This window comes from Diachasma alloeum, unplaced genomic scaffold, assembly GCF_001412515.2.
Source record: "Diachasma alloeum isolate Michigan unplaced genomic scaffold, Dall2.0 Dall_scaffold_00308, whole genome shotgun sequence".
Lineage (NCBI taxonomy): Eukaryota > Metazoa > Arthropoda > Insecta > Hymenoptera > Braconidae > Diachasma > Diachasma alloeum.
The window spans coordinates 388,687-408,578 of record NW_021680447.1 but is presented as its reverse complement, the minus strand read 5'-3'; the positions used below and the strand labels follow the sequence as shown (position 1 = coordinate 408,578).

The window sequence follows — 19,892 nt, the reverse complement described above, 5'->3', positions numbered from 1 at the left end:
TTTAACGGTATTACTCTGGCATTCCTCGGATTTAATTAATTAGTCGGTTATTTTAATGCCCAATAAGTTGCGTAGACGTTTCGTTGTTATTTTTGTTGCAAGTAACAGTTAAGTAGTGTTTTGTAAGCCCTACAGAAAACAGAAATATCGATATAGTCGGGGCTTTGATTGATCACTCGACCCAGTGAGTGGTAATTTTTGGGAATTAATTTAATCTCTCGATTGAATTTACCGTATTGAAGGGAACGAGGTCTTGAGATTATTCTCAGTATTGCAGATATAGGGAAAAGAACAGCACCGCACACCCTCACTTCAATCGCTGTCAGTCGCAATGCTAGAGGGTTTGCATGTGCGCCTGTGTGCGCGGTTACGTGCGCACTACCCTCGTCAGCGGATAACGCGTCGCGGCTTTGAAAATCAATAGACCAACATTAGGGTGTCAGTGATCAACAAGATGTACACAAATACATTGATGTTTTGCTTAAATAATCCCGAATTTATTATTTATTCTAGTATCGTAACAATTTTGTGACTGAGTCCTGAGGGTACAATAATCATGTGGTTGTAATTTTGTATTTCACAATTATTATTTTTACGCTCGTGGATTTATCGTCGCTGGGTTAATCGGTGGATTATGACGTGTAAATTGTTAGAATGTCTTCTTCACATCGCGATTTTTTGTCACGGTGTCACTGCCTTCATTCTCTATGCATTCGTATGCCCATCTTCGGTGGATTCTGGTACATGAAACAAAAGCCGGAATTGAGTGGTTTTAATTATGATCTCTGTGGAGGAATTCCGGTGCTCGAGGGGCACGGGAATTAATTACTGGTTTTTATCTAGGATATCAGAGGCCTTGACCGAAACGTTTTCGTCGGGAAAATTCTCGTTAGGGGTTTTAGGGGAATATCAAAGCTTTTTTCAAGTCGAATTTTAGAGTATATGGTAGAGAAAGCTTGCAGTGGTTTTGGTATTTAAACATTTTCATGTGATTTTCATCATTTATCATGATTTTCATCATTTTTCATGTGATTTTATGCATTTATGCATTTATGCATTCACCATGAAGAAAATTCATAAATATATTGTTGAATATTCGTGTTCTGATTGAAAATTTAAGCCAGTTGGGGAATTCTTGCTCTCTGTGTACACAGAAATTCAAAATTGTATTGAATTGTATTGAAATTTCTGAGACAAATTCTTGGAAATGTCTTGGAAAAGTCTGATACATGAAATAAAAGCCAAAATTGAGTGGTTTTAATTATGATCTTTGTGGAGGAATTCCGGTGCTCAAGGGGCACGGGAATTAATTACTGGTTTTTATCTAGGATATCAGAGGCCTTGAACGAAACGTTTTCGTCGGGAAAATTCTTGTTAGGGGTTTTAGGGGAATATCAAAGCTTTTTTCAAGTCGAATTTTAGAGTATATGGTAGAGAAAGCTTGCAGTGGTTTTGGTATTTAAACATTTTCATGTGATTTTCATCATTTTTCATGTGATTTTACGCATTTATGCGTTTATGCATTCACCATAAAGAAAATTCATAAATATATTGTTGAATATTCGTGTTCTGATTGAAAATTTAAGCCAGTTGGGGAATTCTTGCTCTCTGTGTACACAGAAATTCAAAATTGTATTGAATTGTATTGAAATTTCTGAGACAAATTCTTGGAAATGTCTTGGAAAAGTCTGATACATGAAATAAAAGCCCAAATTGAGTGGTTTTAATTATGATCTCTGTGGAGGAATTCCGGTGCTCGAGGAGGACGGAAATTAATTACTGGTTTTTATCTAGGATATCAGAGGCCTTGAACGAAACGTTTTCGTCGGGAAAATTCTTGTTAGGGGTTTTAGGGGAATATCAAAGCTTTTTTCAAGTCGAATTTTAGAGTATATGGTAGAGAAAGCTTGCAGTGGTTTTGGTATTTAAACATTTTCATGTGATTTTCATCATTTTTCATGTGATTTTACGCATTTATGCGTTTATGCATTCACCATAAAGAAAATTCATAAATATATTGTTGAATATTCGTGTTCTGATTGAAAATTTAAGCCAGTTGGGGAATTCTTGCTCTCTGTGTACACAGAAATTCAAAATTGTATTGAATTGTATTGAAATTTCTGAGACAAATTCTTGGAAATGTCTTGGAAAAGTCTGATACATGAAATAAAAGCCAAAATTGAGTGGTTTTAATTATGATCTCTGTGGAGGAATTCCGGTGCTCGAGGGGCACGGGAATTAATTACTGGTTTTTATCTAGGATATCAGAGGCCTTGACCGAAACGTTTTCGTCGGGAAAATTCTGGTTAGGGGTTTTAGGGGAATATCAAAGCTTTTTTCAAGTCGAATTTTAGAGTATATGGTAGAGAAAGCTTGCAGTGGTTTTGGTATTTAAACATTTTCATGTGATTTTACGCATTTATGCGTTTATGCATTCACCATGAAGAAAATTCATAAAGATATTGTTAAATATTCATGTTCTGATTGAAAATTTAAGCCAGTTGGGGAATTCTTGCTCTCTGTGTACACAGAAATTCAAAATTGTATTGAATTGTATTGAAATTTCTGAGACAAATTCTTGGAAATGTCTTGGAAAAGTCTGATACATGAAATAAAAGCCAAAATTGAGTGGTTTTAATTATGATCTCTGTGGAGGAATTCCGGTGCTAGAGTGGCACGGGAATTAATTACTGGTTTTTATCTAGGATATCAGAGGCCTCGAACGAAACGTTTTCGTCGGGAAAATTCTGGTTAGGGGTTTTAGGGGAATATCAAAGCTTTTTTCAAGTCGAATTTTAGAGTATATGGTAGAGAAAGCTTGCAGTCGTTTTGGTATTTAAACATTTTCATGTGATTTTCATCATTTTTCATGTGATTTTATGCATTTATGCGTTTATGCATTCACCATGAAGAAAATTCATAAATATATTGTTGAATATTCATGTTCTGATTGAAAATTTAAGCCAGTTGGGGAATTATTGTCCTCCTGTTGCACAGAATTTCAAAATTGTATTGAAATTTCTGAGACAAATTCTTGGAAATGTCTTGGAAAAGTCTGATACATGAAACAAGAGCCGAAATTGAATGGTTTTAATTATGATCTCTGTAGAGGGATTCTGGTGCTCGAGGGGCAGGGGAATTAATTACTGGTTTTTATCTAGGATATCAGAGTCCTTGAACGGCCCTCTTTCGTCGGGAAAATTCTGGTTAATGGTTTTAGATGAATATCAAAAATTTTTTTAAGTCCAATTTTAGAGTATATGCTACGGAGAACTTATAGTGATTTATGATTTTCAAAGGTTCACGAGGGATTTTCACCATTTATGCATTCACAATGACGAAAATTCAAGAATATATTCATAAACTATCAGCAAAATTTGAAATTTCACTAATATTTGTGCAAAAATCTGCGATACACTTTTTAGATTCTATTATTATTATTAATAAGTATAAAATAAATGATTTATTTGATCGCAATGAAAAATTATTACATGATGATAAATTCATTGATTTCATTTCTAACTAGTAAAGTCGCTATTTCGATGAAAAGAACATGTATTAATGTTTTTTGTATTATTTACTTAATATTTATGAGCTATTTGAATAAACCCATTTATTTAAGTCTAACATAGGGCATTCAATTAAAATAGGTAAAAGTGGGGAAAATGAAACTCTGAATAATCAATATTTTCTGATATAATTTCCGATGAATAGAGTCTAGTTTTACGACCCACAAAAATTCCTTCAAAATGAAAAAAAAATATCGTTCAATTTTACTCGGGTAATTTTCGGTTTCATTGCCGTCTCCTCTGATCCCTTTGGATGTAATCATCTTCGGTTCTCAAAGACGTTAATGTAAAATTCACTCACCTGCACTCATGTCCACACTTGGTGGAGCCACACTTGGGGCAGGGATAATGACAACCAGGACAATCCTGTCGTAGACAATCACAAAGATTCATTCCATTCTGCATGAAGATTCCCGACTCATCGTACAGCACGTGTTTCTTGCTTCCTGGGTAGAGTCTTCGTATCTGCTGGGTATTCTTACGTTTTTCTCGTTCACTGCGCTGGGGATCGAAGTCTCTCAGGATCTTCTTCGCCTCGTTGTCCGCAATTTTCTGCTTACTTTGAAATGTTCGAGTTCGCTTCTAAAATAGAATAACAAAATAAATTCAGACATGATTAGGATCCACGTTACTTTTTTAGAAATACAATAAGAAAACAATTCTATTTTATGAGAAAAAAAAATTCTACATTTGAATTCTCAATTTTCAATTATTCCAAGTCAATTTGTTTTGAAAACTAGGAAAAGAGTTCTTATTTTCAGTTATCTTTACTCGAATCTAGGGGGATTGCACTTAAACTGAGGAGAATTTTCAATTATTTCAAGACAATTTTGGTTCTAGAACTAAGAACATTTTTCTAATTTTAGAATGTTCTTGAAATGAAAACCTTGGGGTTCTTGAATTGATGTTTTTGACTATTCTAAAATTAATTCGCTCCTGTTCCAAGTATTGCATAAGATGTCTCTTGGATTTATTATTCTGGTTTAAGATAAAAAATCCTGAATGTCAATTTGGTTTAAAAACGAGGAAAAAAGTTCTCATTTTCAGCTATTTTGTAGTGCAATCTAGTGTAATTGTAGTTAAATTGAGGAACATTTTCAATTATTTCAAGGCAATTTTTGTTCCAGAACTGAGAACAGTTTTTAAATTTTAAAATGTTCTTGGAATAAGAACTTAGGGGTTCTTGAATCAATGATTTTTTATATTCTAAAATTAAGTGATTTATGTTCCAAATATTGTATAAGATATCTCTTGTATTTATTCTAGTTTATGATTATTCTAGATTATGATAAAACAAATGTAGAATTGGAGGACAATTCTCAATTATTCTAAGTCAATTTGATTGTAAAACCAGGGAAATAATTTTAATTTCCAGTCATCTTTACTGCAATCTAGTGTAGGTGTACTTAAATTGGGGAACATTTTCAATTATTTGAAGGCAATTTTGATTCTAAAACTGAGAACACTTTTTAAATTTTAGAACGTTGTTGCAATAAAAACCTTAGAGTTCTTGAATTAATGATTTTTGATATTCTAAAATGAAGTCATTGTTGTTCCAAGTATTGCATAAGATATCACTGGTATTTATAATTCTAGTTTATGATAAAAAAAATTCGGAATTTGAGGACAATTTTCAATTATGTGACGGCAATTTGATTCTAGAACTGAGAACACTTTTTTTAATTTTAGAACTTTCCTGAAATAAGACCCTTGCGGTTCTTGAATTAATATTTTTGTCTATTCTAAAATTAATACCTCAGTTCCTCAGTTCCAGAAATCAGAAATAGTTCTTCTCTGCATAAACAAAACCTACCTTTGGAAGATCATTATCCTCATGTAATGAATCCATATTTCCCACCACAATTCCTTATTGACCTTCTAGAATCACTTCTCTTGGATCAAATCACCATATATAATCACAAAAAATAATTATTTCAACTACTTTCACATTTTTGCAACAGCATACACCGGTTGTGCGAGTGTTTATGCATTCCCGGAAAATAAAACTAAATAGTTTCGAAAAGAATAGGTAAAAGTGACGTCTGTTCACTCTCCTCACATATAAAACTAAAAAACCGACGTATATCCTATCACAATAAATAAAATGTTTTGTTATTGTTTACACATTTGATAACCTCCACGAATCATCTGGTGTTGGGGGAAAACTGTGATTTAATTCAGTTGTGCCAATGGTTTTTCTGGTGACTATTCAAAAATAACTAGAATTCAAGGCGAAACTAACCTTGACTGAAGAGAGACAGACGGATTTTAAAAAACGCCAACGGACCCTGCCTGCCGACTAGTCAGGGGTCGTCGTCCCGAGCAACTCTCGACTTTTCAGTAAAACTAATCTATCACAAGCGTAAATGAATTCTAGTTGATGAATGCTGTACATTACTAGCCAAATTATCTGCACAGACTCCAGTATTAGTTGATATTTATTCGAAATTGTGATAAGTGGTGATTTCGTGAGTGGTGGAGGTGAGAATGGAGCGAATGCAGTTGACACCCTGTAAGACCGTGGAGGAGCATGCACCCGCGTCCCCCAGGAGTCCCCACAAGACCCCCAGCAGACAGGATGTTGGAAAGGACAGGCACACCACGTACCACGCGACAGCCACAGGCTTTACCCTCATCCCCAACCACATGACTCCACCCTCGGGGATCACCAGGTTCATGGCCAGGAATCCCTTCGATGCAGATCTCACGAATCGCTTGCATCTGTCCGTCATCAGTCCGACGATATTCAGCAAGGTATTTTCAGGATTTTCACTCACTTCAGATCAAGATTTTGAGATTTTTTTAATCTCCAGTAGGGAAACGGTAAGACGGTTTAAGGTAGTGCAGCCAAACTCCACGAAAGTCGTTGAGTGTAGGAGGAAAATAAATTTTAAATGCCCGAAAAAAATTTTTAGCGTTGTAAATTTTTTATATGAATGCTGGCTTTGACGAGAGTGAAAGTTAACCCACGGACGGGGCCCTTCTGGTTCCAAGCGTGGAGTACGCTCGATACAAGTAAATTTAATTACTTCTCATTAAGGGGAGACGGAACCCCTTTGTCTACATCAAATCTTAGAATTGTGTTTTCTCCTACAATTATTAATTTCTATCTATGAAATTACTTTATCGACTCGATTATCGTATTGTTGAGTCAATGAAGTAGTTTAATGAATAAAAAATAATAATTGCAGGAGAAAACACAATTCTAAAGATTCATATAAACGCAGGGGTTCCGTTTCTCCTTAAGGGAAAATTATGAAAACGATGTGTAATTGAAGCTAGAGTATTCCCTTTTCGGTGTTATTTATTTGGTTGAGTTCAATTCAATAGTTTTGGAAATAATCAATTTTAAAGAGAGTCATTCATAGTTTCATGGGTCGATGCATTGCATCGATCCCCTACGTAAGGGTTAATCCGTTAAATTCTCTCGACAATTATTTTCTTAAACAATAGTTGCTCGTTTGACTGGGGCATCCTGTACATTCAGGGTACGCAGATACAGAAATTACTTATCACAAAAGTTTGATATTGACCATAATTTTCGTATTGGGCATAAAATTTTGTATTTATTTTTTTCAGATTTTTTAAGAATTTTTTCTGCATTTTAATCTTCTCTCTAACCTCGAAGTTTTCGTTTTCTCATAAGGCTACGTTATTTTGGCACTTCTAAATTAATTATTATCAATAATACTAGACTGCCAATTGAGGACGAACTCAACCAAATGTTTTTATTTATGTTAACTTCCGTTCAGAATTTATTTCAGATTTTCATCTTCAAAACTTAAATTATGTAGAGATTACTTTAAGGATATCCAAGTACCTTTTTCAGTTTGGTAAAGACCCCACTACAGTTGCAACCATTTTTATCATCAAATTTGGCAATTAAAATGTGTGATAAAATTTTTTTTTTAATCATGAATATTCAGTGTCAATAAAATTACATTTTGCCCAGAATTATTATTTTTTTTAACATTCATTGTTTATAAATAAATAATTGAAATTGTTCAAACTGCTAGTGAAATTCTGAATATGAATAAATTTGTTACGATTCCGAGCAAATAATTTTTATGGTAGAAAATTGATTGTTTATAAATCATTCTTAGAAAATACTCGCAATTTTCAAAAAAAAAATTTTTTAATTAGTTCGTCAATTTTCCTCCAATTAATATCTCGGAATCTAAAGGAGAAATTTTGCTCATAACGATTTTTCTGGCCTTGAATTCGCTCTACAAAAAAGAACATTACGAAAAATTCGCTATCTTCCTTAGATTCGAAGGTATTCCTCGAAAACTCAATTGAGAGCTCAGTCGACTTAAATCGCTTTACCGCTTCGCTACTGAATTTTTTTATATTTGAGGAGAATTCTCAATTTCCCTAGGTTTCAAAGTCTCCAGGTCTGCCATGTGGAATACTTCCACGAAAAGAAGAATTGTAAAGAATTATGAAGAATTGTTCAATTGCAGGTTTCCCCCAAGATGCAAGGCTCCCCAGCATTCGCCTGGACCATTGACGAGCTGGCAATCATGACCCCAGCAATGATCGATGAATTCCCTGTGCAGCAGAACCACTGCACAGATCCTGAGGTGGAAATCCACGCGCAAAAAGCCATCGACAAGTTCTTCAGTGAACCACAAATACACCCGAGCCCCTGGAATTTGAGGAAGGAGACTCAACCCCTAATGGTGATGACTCCAACGACTAGACCAGTGGAGGCCTTGGGTACCAGTAGAGTATCTCCAATCGGCATGAAAGACTGTAAGTGTCCGAACAACTAATTCAGTTGTGAAGGATAACGTCGATTTTTTTTCATTTTTGAAAAATGTCAATTATGTATAATGATTATGCCAATTACATTTCGCAACAGATATATTAGTTTGTTTCAAAAATTTCCTTCCTGTAAATTCACAGGACACAAAATGTTGAAAAAGAATTGAATAATTTTTATCGGAATTTAGTCGAATTCCCAAAAATCTCACTTTTCGTACAACTTGATCATTTGGAATAATGATTTCTAGGGCAGGAAATTGATTGATTACCAATTAATCTTGAAGGAATGTAGTTTTTTTTATTTTATGAATCTTTGAATCTTTATTCAAAACAGAGAATTAAGTTCTGACTTCAATGGACGCTCTGAAGTTTAACAACAAATTTCGAAAAGTATTAAAACAAAATGAAAAAAGTCGAAGTACTTGGATATCCTTAAACCACCTGATTTCATTCATCAAATCCATCTACACAGAGAAAAAAAGTTTCTATTTTTGCAGCAAAAAAATTCCTGCATTTCAGAACTTATCGTACCGAAATAAAATGAGCAGAAGATCCTGAAAACAAGTGATATTTTCATTTATTTGAAGAAAATATTTCGCTGAACTTTGCTAAACTTTTCAGTGCACTTCTTGCAAATTTTCATCATATTATAGTTCCACTGTAATTTCGCAGAATTCCATCATTGCAAATGCCTAATTTCCAAAAATTCAGTGCGATTTAGTACTGAATATTCATGTTTCCATTGAAAATTCACTTGAATTATTGAATTCTCGTCTTCCTGCTGTTCGCCAATGTCACTAAATTTTCATAAAAACGTGAAATTCCATAATTTTCCCCTCTAAATGGAATTTAATGTAATTCCTAAAAATTACTAGTCACCTGTCCCCAAAATTCCAATTGTCTTCTAACACCGCAGTTCCCCAACAAATAATTCCAATAATTTTCTCCCCTTCCAGGCGCAACCCAGACAGTATTAACCCTCCCCCCAGTTCTCCCCAAGGACCTCGAAGAGGCCCTGAAGCCCTACTTCACCTTCACCCAAGACCAAAGCACACCTCCCGATACCGACGACGCAAACTCCAGCAACAACTCCCTCCGTCGAAAGCTCTTCTTCACCCACGACGAGTCCAGCGAGGACGAGGACGACGGACCCTTCGTCCTCTCCCCCCTGAAGAGCACCTCGAGCCCACCCCAGAGTGGAATGTTCGTGCATGGGACCCCCCTCCGAGGACGTCCCTACAGCATGCAGCGAAACCACGGCACCCCCTACACAAACTCCAAGAATCTCTCCCCCCTGAACATGTCTCCAATCTGCAATCCCACGCTGGACATGTCATGCCAGAGTATTCAGTCTCGACGTCGTTCTGTGGCTCGTCTGGACTTCACGACATTCATGAGTATAGATGTCTCTTCATCCGAGGAGAAGGACGCCCAGCAGACCCCGACGTCAACCCACCCAGAGACCATCTTCGAGGAGAGCCTGGAGTCGAAGAGGCCAGAGGATCAGGTCAACAAAAACGACACGATTGAGATGGTGTCACTCCTCCAGGAGTCGACCCCCTTCAACCCAGCGATTCCCATCACGATCGAAGTGAGTAAGATCGACAGAGTGAAAGAGACTGTCGACTGGTACAGGAACACCTCCAGCGAGAGCCTCGGTGGACAGAAGCATGGGAACACTCTCATAAGGTCTAATTACTCGGAGCAGAGCAGTGCCTTCAACTTTGCTCAGGACACTGGGTATCAGACCTACAGCATGAATAACACCTCTGACAATCGCAGTATTACTCCGTTGAAAAAACAAAACAATTGGAGTGAGAGGATCACTGCTATCAGCGAGATTGATGAGGTGAAGTCCACCAATTGGCAGGAGAACATTGAGAATATGTACAGTTCTACTCCCTCAAAGTACGGTCGACAGAGAAATAATTGAGGGGAGGGAAATATAATTGCTCAAATAGTTGTGTGTGTGGGGATTTTTGAAGAAAGTGAAGTGGTAAAACGTTACGGAATGGAATAAATTGATTATCTTGAGAATGAATGGGTTCAAGAGTGAATGTTGAAGAACATTCAGCTATACAATGATCTTTGACATTTTCTCTTGAAGTGGTTCCCTCGACGAATCCCATCTTTGATGAATAGACCATCTTCGAAATAATTGAGGAGAGGGGAACATAATTGCTCAAATACCTGTGTGTGAGGGGAATTTTGAAGAGAGTGAAGTGGTAAACAATGTCTTCATATCTTATGAAATGTCGAATTATTCTGAGAATGAATGATTTTAGAGAAAAATGCCAGAAGACATTTTTTGTTGGAAACTTTGTTAGCATAAAAATACCTTTTTAGATTTTTTCTTGGAATCACGCATTACCGACATAATTGAACAATTAATCAATGACAAAAAGGGTCGTGGAAATATTCCATCGTCAATCAATTTATAAATAAGGAATTATCTCAAGAATTAATGATTTCCGGGAAAAATGTCAAAAAGTGGCTTTTGATTATCTTTGAATTTTATTTTCCCCTGAAATAATTTCGTGCAAATGTCGGGATTGAGTCAGTACGATTCACCAGTAGATGAATGAACACCGAATGATAACACGAGAAAATGTGTAAAGATTATTTTGGGGTGAATAATATGTGCAATTCTGTGAGATTGACGAGAAGAAATGGTTGGCCGTACTGCTATGATTTTAGTCATTATTATTACTCTATTCTGATGGAGCCAACGAGGAGGAAATTGTGATATTCAGCCCCATGCGAAGATACGAATGACATCACTTATTTTACGAGTTAAATACGAGCACAATTAACATCCTGAATGATTTCACTTTCATATGTGCTGGACTGATGAAATAATAAAAATTTTCATAGATACTTCGGCGAATTTAGGTAGTACTGAAGAGACTGCTACATAATGTTATTTTTCTATTCGGCAGTGGCGGTAACGAGTGAATTGAAGAATACGTTTTTATGCCTTTTATACTCTTTTTTATAGTGACATGCGAATAAATAGAATGAAAATATTGAATTCTTTCTTCTGTGGTTGTAATTATAGACCTGTTGTTAAAATTGAATTTATGATGGAAAATCTTGGGAAAAAAAATTAGAATTCGAACATTTTCTCGTCAAAACTATCTATTACACCTGGGGATTGGCGATGTTTGTCGATTAATCGAAAACATCGATGTTTTCAACGGCCGATTGATCGATTTTCGTTCTTTTTCCAAACATCGATGTTTCTGACCAAACTAACAAAACTTTTCCTTTTTTTATCGAATAATAATGTTCATCGAGTGAGAATAAACAAAATAATAATTTATCCGCAATCAGAAGTAATTATTTTCTACAGTATGTACTCATAAATGATAAGTGCACAAGTCCAGTCGTCTATTGTTTTCTTTAATTTAAATTTTCAACAATTATTGCAGCTAAAATGTCCAGCCACAGGAAATATTCAATATATTTTTTTCAATTAATCAATAACCCTGTTGTGATATTCAAAATTTAACTTTCCAGCATCCAGCAGTACTTAACATTAAAACCTATGTTCCTCGGGTTTAATTTTTTAAATATAATATTTTTCAATTAAAACGAGAAGAAAATAGTATATTTCGTAACGAGTACAAAAAAGTGTTTTTTGGCGAGTGGGAGGTTTATATCATCACGAGCCGAAGGCGAGTGATATAATCCCACGAGCTAAAAAACATTTTTTCACGAGTTACGAACAATATTTTTCATCACAATGTGGCGGAAATTGGACTTTTAGGCACGCGGAGCGTGCCGAAAAGTTCACTTTTCGTCACAGCGTGATGAAAAATCATTTTTAATAATTTGTTTTTCTCCCGTCTTCTCTCCATTATCGATTCTTCGATAATCGATATTTAAAACATCGCCCATGTCGAGTCGTGTTTACTACAGATGCTGCAGATCGCATTCTAGATACTTCGGAATATAATCGACTTATCTTTGTTCAGATAATGGAAATCTGGTCCTACCCCGTGGAATTTTCTCAGCGACCAATCACCGCTTGGAATTCCCATTCCGAAATTCGTCAGTTCTCGCCTTCGCGTCCTTGTGTGCATTCAATCAACTCCATTCAATCACTGATCTCATAGGGACAGTGCATTCAACAAACAATACAATTTTTTTCAAAACACTCACGTTCACTTCTGTTCTCGAACCCCTCGGCAGCATCTGGACCAGTTCTTAGTGTTCTTTTCAGTAGGAAGTGTCAATTATTCAGTATGAACTTCCACTGATGCACCCTCGCGGCTCGATTGTTTGGTTATGGTAATGTTTATTAGTAGGTGACTTGCATAATTCTAGCCATCAGTACAATAATTCACGAGGGAAAATGGATTCAGCTGATTACAAGTTGAATTGTACATTGGTCGGGCACACTGGGGATGTCCGGGCTATCGCATTTTTTGAAGATGGGACATTGGTGTCAGCATCGCGTGACAAGACCGCACGTGTGTGGAGACCAAGCCGGTAAGTTCTTGACTCATTTTTTTCATTCTTCCATTCAGGGCCTGTTTTCGGTTTGATTTAATCTCGGTTAATCAGTGGTTAATCGTGTCGACACGAGCAGGTCACTACACGGGTTAATATAGTTCAGTCCAGGCGATGCTCCTGCGGACATCCTGAAGAGTTGGTCACACGCTGACAGGGATAACTATGAAATTCATGGGAACAGTTGAAACTTGCGTATTTTATGTTTTTCGATTTTTTGAAACGAAATGTGTTACTTAGCCCGCAATACAGTGATGCAGTCAATAATTAGTCAATTTAATTACATTTTAACGCGTTTTACACGACCATTTTGATAGATATCGAAAAATGTTTCAAACATACAATATTTGGTGGAATCTAACGAACAAAACGCATTTTGATTTTCGAAAATCGGTCAATTTTTGCGGAAGATATAACAGTTTTTAACAATTGGTCACCTATGCATCCATAGAGTCTTCTGAGCCAAACGAATGCATAGAATATTTTCATCATAACTCGTATCATTTTTTATAATTCGAGTTATGATTATCTTTCGACAAAACTTTTTTGTTTCAAGTGTTTTTAGTCCACACGTTGGCAGGAAAAAGTATGAAATTCATCTGAACAGTTGAACCTTGTGTGTTTTATGTTTTTCGATGTGCTGAAACGAAATCTGTAACTTAGACCGCAATACAATATTGCAGTTAATAGTTATTAACAATTTAATTATTTAAATGCGTTCCACACAATCATTTTGACGAATATCAAAAAATGTTCCGAGCAAGCAATATTCCTAGGAATCTAGCGAATAAAATTAATTTTGATTTTTGAAAATCGGTCAATTTTTGCGGGAGATATAACAGTTTTCAGTAATTATTTGGTGGTGATGGCACCTCTGTTTTTGAATTATAAAAAATATTACGAGTTATAAATATCTTTCGGCAAAACTATTTTATTTCAAATCTTTTTAGTCCACACGTTGGCAAGAAAAAGTATGAAATTCATGTGAACAGTTATTAATATTTTTTTAACCCAAAGCACATTGATCTTCATCATCGCCTCTTGGAGATTAATGTGTTTTGATTTGTAAAAATATTGATAACTTTCAGCAGACAATTTGTTCAAAAATTTGGAAAATTATCGGCATTCTGTTACCCTTTAAGCCCAGTTGTTGTATAAAAGTTGCAGCTTTTTGTATTTTTTTTAAATTGTATCGATTGATCCAAATGGACTTTTTCAAAAAAACCTCCGAATGTTTTAGAAAATCTCACAGTTTTCCAAATTTTCTGTAGAACTGAAGAATTTTCGTGACTTTTCGGTAACACCGGCGAAAATTCTCGAATTTTCTACAAAATCGAAGAATTTTCTCGAATTTTCTAGAGAAATCTAGATTTTTCTAAAATTTCGCCAAATCGCGCTGGCCGTTATAAGGATAGCTCCGCGAATGACCTCCAACACGAAATTAAAGACGTATCCACCTGAAAATTCCTGGAGAAAACTACTGGGAAAATTGAAGAAATGGAAAGATGAGATTAAAAAATAGAAAAAAATCACGCAAGTTCCCTATTACTCCGGAACCCAAAAATTGTCCCAGTATCAATAACTGGGACATCCAAGTTCGTTTATCAAACATTTTAATAAAAAAAATCGCTAACGGTCCCCCACCCTCTGAATTCTCTTCCCAGAGACGGTCGCGAGTACACAACAACAGAAATCCTAAAAGGCCACAAAAACTTCGTGAGTTCAGTATGCGTCCTGCACCCCTCCCCAAAGAACCCCCGCAGCCTGATAATAACAGGCAGCAACGACAAACGCATCCGAATCTACGTCCTCGGTGACGACAGCCCAACCCAAACGATAACCGCCCACGAGGACACAGTCTGTAATTTGCGCACAGGCCACGAAGATGGCACGTACCTCTCGAGTTCCTGGGACCTCAGCGCCAAGCTCTGGGGCCTGGACAACCCCGAGGAGCCGAGGCTGATCCTCCACGGGCACTCCCTGAGCGTCTGGTGCGTGGCGGATCTTAAAAGTGGTTTGATCGTCACAGGATCAGCTGACAAACTGGTGATCGTTTGGTCCCGAGATGGTACGGCCCTCCACAAGCTCGAGGGTCACACAGACTGTGTCCGTGACATTGCTGTCGTCAAAGACGACGAGTTCCTGACCTGTGCCAACGACACGACCGTCAGACACTGGAGTGCGCTGAGTGGTGAGTGTCTTGGGACGTACTGCGGTCACGAGAATTTCGTCTACGCGATATCCGCTCTTCCAAGTGGAGCCATGGTGGCAACAGGCGGAGAAGACAGGAGTGTGAGGGTCTGGAAGAATGGCGAGAATTGCCAGACAATTGTCGTTCCTGCCACCTCAGTCTGGTGCGTCAAGATCCTGTCGAATGGTGACATTGCTGCCGGCTCCTCCGACGGACACGTGAGGGTATTCTCAGCTGATCCTGATCGTCACGCCAGTCCTGAGGTGCTTGAGTCCTGGGAGAAAATTGTCGCCGAGGACCAGGCGCAGTCCAAGCTGGCGCTGAACGATCAGATCAAGATCAATGAGCTGCCGGATGCTGCAGCACTCACTGTTCCTGGGAAAAAGGACGGCCAGACTCTGATGATCAAGGAGGAGGGCAAGGGAGTGGCGTACAGCTGGTCCGCCAGTCAGCAGACGTGGGTCAGGATCGGCGAGGTCATCGGGGCTGCGGGGGGAAACTCCTCGAAGACGACGTACAATGGGGTGGAGTACGATTATGTGTTCTCTGTGGATATTCAGGATGGCGTTCCACCTCTCAAGCTGCCGTATAATAAGACTGAGGATCCGTGGCAAGCTGCTCAGAAGTTTATACATCAGCATGGACTGAGCCAGATGTTTTTAGATCAGGTATTGATTGAGAGCAAGCGAGGCAAGTGGACAAAGGGCTTTTGACTTTTGAAGTGTTTAGAACTCTTCCAGTTTTTAGCTGAATGGAATTTTTTTTATGGAATATATTCTGCGCCTTTGCGATCAGTCTCGACTGAATTCTGTTGATGAATTTGCGGCTGAGTTGAGAATACTCAAAGAAGCCAAATGTGCCCATTTGGCTCGACTTGTCCCTCAACATTCATTAGTGCAAATATTTTTTTGAGAACTTCATAGAGAACATGGGATAGAAAAAACTACATAGATTTCGGTTCTTCTATTCATGAATATTCTCCTCTGAGGTTAAATTCTATGTTATTTGAATGTATCACGTTCCGTCGATCTGAAAACTTATTGTAGATGACATCAACGCAATCGTATTCAATAACATATTTTAAATAAATAATGCCTCATTTTTGGAGGAATATTCTGTTATCTGCGCTCCCTAGGGAATCCACCCTTCAAATGAAGAATTAGAACATTAAAACAATGAAATTCTATTTTGATACGAAGGAACATGCATTCAATAACATATTCCGTAGAAACTACGATATGTTTCTCTCAGTGTACCAAACTGTAAAAGACTCGGATATCCTAAATTCATTCCATCGCTAATTTTGTAGCAAAGTGGTAGACTAGGATAAGTGCAAAAATAAAACTTTTTCAGGAGGGTTAAAAAATTTGACCACGTTTGAGAGAACTTTCGAATCAAGCAATAGAAAGTTCTCCAAAAAATTGCAGGCGGCTGTATCTTTGATACAGCAGTAATTGTACGTGGATACGTCCATGGTCTTTCCTTCTTTCTCAAATTTCCTAGAAACTCCTTGCATTCCCTCTAATTTCCTAGAAACTCTCTGAATTCTCTCGAATTTTCTAGAAACTCCTTGAATTCTCTCGAATTTCCTAGAAACTTCTTGAATTCTCTCGAATTTCCTAGAAACTTCTTGAATTCTCCCGAATTTCCTAGAAACTTCTTGAATTCTCTCGAATTTCCTAGAAACTTCTTGCATTCCCTCTAATTTCCTAGAAACTCCTTGCATTCCCTCCAATTTCCTAGAAACTCCTTGAATCCTTTCGAATTTCCTAGAAACTTCTTGAATTCTCTGTAATTTCCTAGAAACTCCTTGCATTCCCTCTAATTTCCTAGAAACTTCTTGCATTCCCTCTGATTTCCTAGAAACTCCTTGCAGTCCCTCGAATTTCCTAGAAACTACTTGAATTCTCTCGAATTTTCTAGAAACTCCTTGCATTCCTTCTAATTTCCTAAAAACTCCTTGAATTCTCTCGAATTTCCTAGAAACTTCTTGAATTCTCTCGAATTTGCTAGAAACTTCTTGAATTCTCCCGAATTTCCTAGAAACTCCTTGGATTCTCTCGAATTTTCGAGAAACTACTTGAATTCTCTCGAATTTCCTATAAACTTCTTGCATTCCTTCTAATTTCCTAGAAACTCCTTGCATTCCCTCGAATTTCCTAGAAACTACTTGAATTGTCTCGAATTTTCTAGAAACTCCTTGCATTCCTTCTAATTTCTTAAAAACTCCTTGAATTCTCTCGAATTTCCTAAAAACTCCTTGCATTCCCTCTAATTTCCTAGAAACTCCTTGAATTCTCCCGAATTTCCTAGAAACTTCTTGAATTCTCAGTAATTTCCTAGAAACTCCTTGCATTCCCTCTAATTTCCTAGAAACTCCCTGAATGCTCTCGAATTTCTTGGAAACTCCTTGAATTCTCACGAATTTTATAGAAACTCCCTGAATTTCCTCGAAATATCTAGAAACTCCTTGAATTTTTTCGAAATTTCAAGAAACTTCTCAAATTACCTCGAAATGTCTAAAATTTTCTAGACGTCCAATAAATGGCGCTGCACATAAGGACCGTTTTCCAAAATGACCCCCCATAATGAAACCATAGACGTATCCACATAAAAAATTGCACTTATCCTAGTTTACCACTTCACTACGGAATTCTCAACCTAATGATGCTTCCAGGTTGCCAATTTCATCGTGAAAAATTCGGACAGCACTCCAGCCCTCCAGCCTTCCTCCAGCTACGCCGACCCCTTCACCGGTGGTAGTCGTTACATCCCAGGCTCAGGACTGCCCAATACCCCCCAGCCAACGGCATCAGTTCCCAACCCAGACCCCTTCACTGGTATCACAGCATCCTCATCCTCACTGCCAGATGCGCCCCCCTCTGCATCAGTCTACATCCCCCATCGAAGTTATTTAAAGCTAGAACAGGCGAATGCTGCTGCTATCCTCGATAAACTGAAAGAATTCAATTCGAAAATTGTAAATACAGATAAACTGCCAGAGGAGACGTTGCAAACTGTAGTGAATTTGATAAACAAAGACTCTTCTGACGAGAGCACAGAGGGAATAACTGCCTTATGGAAAATCCTCGGGGATTGGCCTCCAGAGTTCTCCTTCCCAGCCCTCGATGTTGCTCGACTAGCTGTCCTCCATCCATACTCCAATCGACACATATGCTCAGAGACATTGTTTCCAATAGTTCATCGTCACACGTCTTCTGAGGCTGTCGCAGCGAATCAAATGCTCACCTTCAGATTACTAGCTAATATGTTCACCCAGGAGGCTGGCGAGCAGTTTGGTCTCAATTACAGTGATGATTTCCTGAATCTACTCGTCAACTTAGCATCGTTTGGTAGTAAAAATAACCAGGTAATTTCCTGGTTGAAACCAGGAATTTGATGAAAAATCAATTAAAACTGTGAATTTCAGTTCATTTATTAGAAAATTTGGTACTTGAAATTCACACTCCAAAATTAAGGGTTACGAGGGTCAAAATAAGGCTCACAAGGGTCAAAATAAGGGCCATGAGAGACAAAATAAGGGTTATAAGGGTCAGAATAAAGGTTTAAATCAAGGTCACAAGGCTCAGATTAAGCGTCCAAATAAGGGTAACAAAGGTCTGAATAAGGGTCACAAGGATCAAATTAAGGGTCGCAAAGATCAGATTAAGTGTCACAAGGGTCAGAAGAAGTATCATGGGGGTCATATGGGGATTGGCAAGCAGGAGGCTTATTCATATAAAAGATTATCATGCGAAATAAATTCGACGAAAAGAACTTTAACAGATAGAACTTTAACTTTACAGAATTTCAATTTGCGAAATAAATATAATTTTTTTTAAAGTGTTATGTCAGAAATCAATGATAAGTAAATTCAGGAAATTTACTTTAGCTCTTCCAAATGGTATTTTTTTTTAGTCAATTATATACATACTATTGTACTTACTATATTTCATAAATTGGAAATCGGAGTTTCTCGAAATAGTAATTTTGTGAATTAAACGTTACAAATGTTGAACTGTTCAAATCCTTTGCTGAAATTTTCGAAACACTTCTTGAAATTTTTTATGACGTGCCAGTTCCACTGAAATTTCGAGCCATTTCGTCATTTAAAATTCACAATTTGATGAAAAATCAATTAAAACTGTGAATTTCAGTTCATTTATTGGAAATTGATGGAAATTCGGTGCTGTATATTGATGTTTTGATACAAAATTCAAGTGCGTGGAGGAATTTTTGTCCCCTGCTGCTAAAAAATTTTGAATTCTATAGAATTTTCACTGAAATTCGAAATTTCATGATTTTTTTCCTGCCTAAATCGAATTCTAAACTATCCATGAAATTTCAATTTTTTCCAACAGTCAATTGCCCCTATCATTTAATGAACAATAATTAAATAGGCGAGAATGTCATTGATTTCACATTAAAAATTTTCTCTTTTTATTTATTACAGGTCGCTATATCAACGTACATCCTAAATTTGAGCATTGCATTGAATAAACGAGACGATGTGCAGAGAAAAATCCGAGCCCTCAGTGTGATAATGACAATACTGCCGAAATTCAAAGAAATTGAAGCAATTTTCCGTGCGCTGGTTGCACTTGGTACCTTGATAGCTGGTACTTCTCATAGTAATAATCAGAGACAACTGATTCATGCGGTTAAAAGTTCCGACTCTACAGTTAATAGTCTACAAACAATGGCACAGAGCAAATCTATGCACGATCCACATGGAAAAGTTGCGAAATGCTCGACTGAAATACTTGCTTTGATTGTGTGAATTTATGGCAATTTGTATCCTATTTTTTTCAATTCATGTATCTGTGGAATAAAAAAAAGCTTGCATATCA

The 19,892-nt window shown here is 37.1% G+C and overlaps 3 protein-coding genes across 3 annotated transcripts; 2 read left to right on the top strand and 1 right to left on the bottom strand.

The window, feature by feature from the left end:
* Positions 1–496: 496 nt before the first annotated feature.
* LOC107039888 (ARL14 effector protein) lies at positions 497–5,751 on the bottom strand. The gene is made up of 3 exons (XM_015259754.2): positions 5,383–5,751; positions 3,871–4,151; positions 497–737 (listed from the first exon to the last, which is right to left on the bottom strand). Exons 1-3 carry the CDS (start codon positions 5,416–5,418, stop codon positions 650–652), a joined length of 405 nt encoding a protein of 134 aa, XP_015115240.1. The 5' UTR covers positions 5,419–5,751; the 3' UTR covers positions 497–649.
* LOC107039887 (protein aurora borealis) lies at positions 5,704–11,411 on the top strand. Its single transcript, XM_015259753.2, has 3 exons — positions 5,704–6,323; positions 8,033–8,324; positions 9,293–11,411. Exons 1-3 carry the CDS (start codon positions 6,057–6,059, stop codon positions 10,267–10,269), a joined length of 1,536 nt encoding a protein of 511 aa, XP_015115239.1. The 5' UTR covers positions 5,704–6,056; the 3' UTR covers positions 10,270–11,411.
* A 969-nt stretch (positions 11,412–12,380) lies between these two features.
* Positions 12,381–19,892, top strand: LOC107039854 (phospholipase A-2-activating protein). The gene is made up of 4 exons (XM_015259695.1): positions 12,381–12,830; positions 14,516–15,710; positions 17,720–18,412; positions 19,496–19,892. Exons 1-4 carry the CDS (start codon positions 12,694–12,696, stop codon positions 19,820–19,822), a joined length of 2,352 nt encoding a protein of 783 aa, XP_015115181.1. The 5' UTR covers positions 12,381–12,693; the 3' UTR covers positions 19,823–19,892.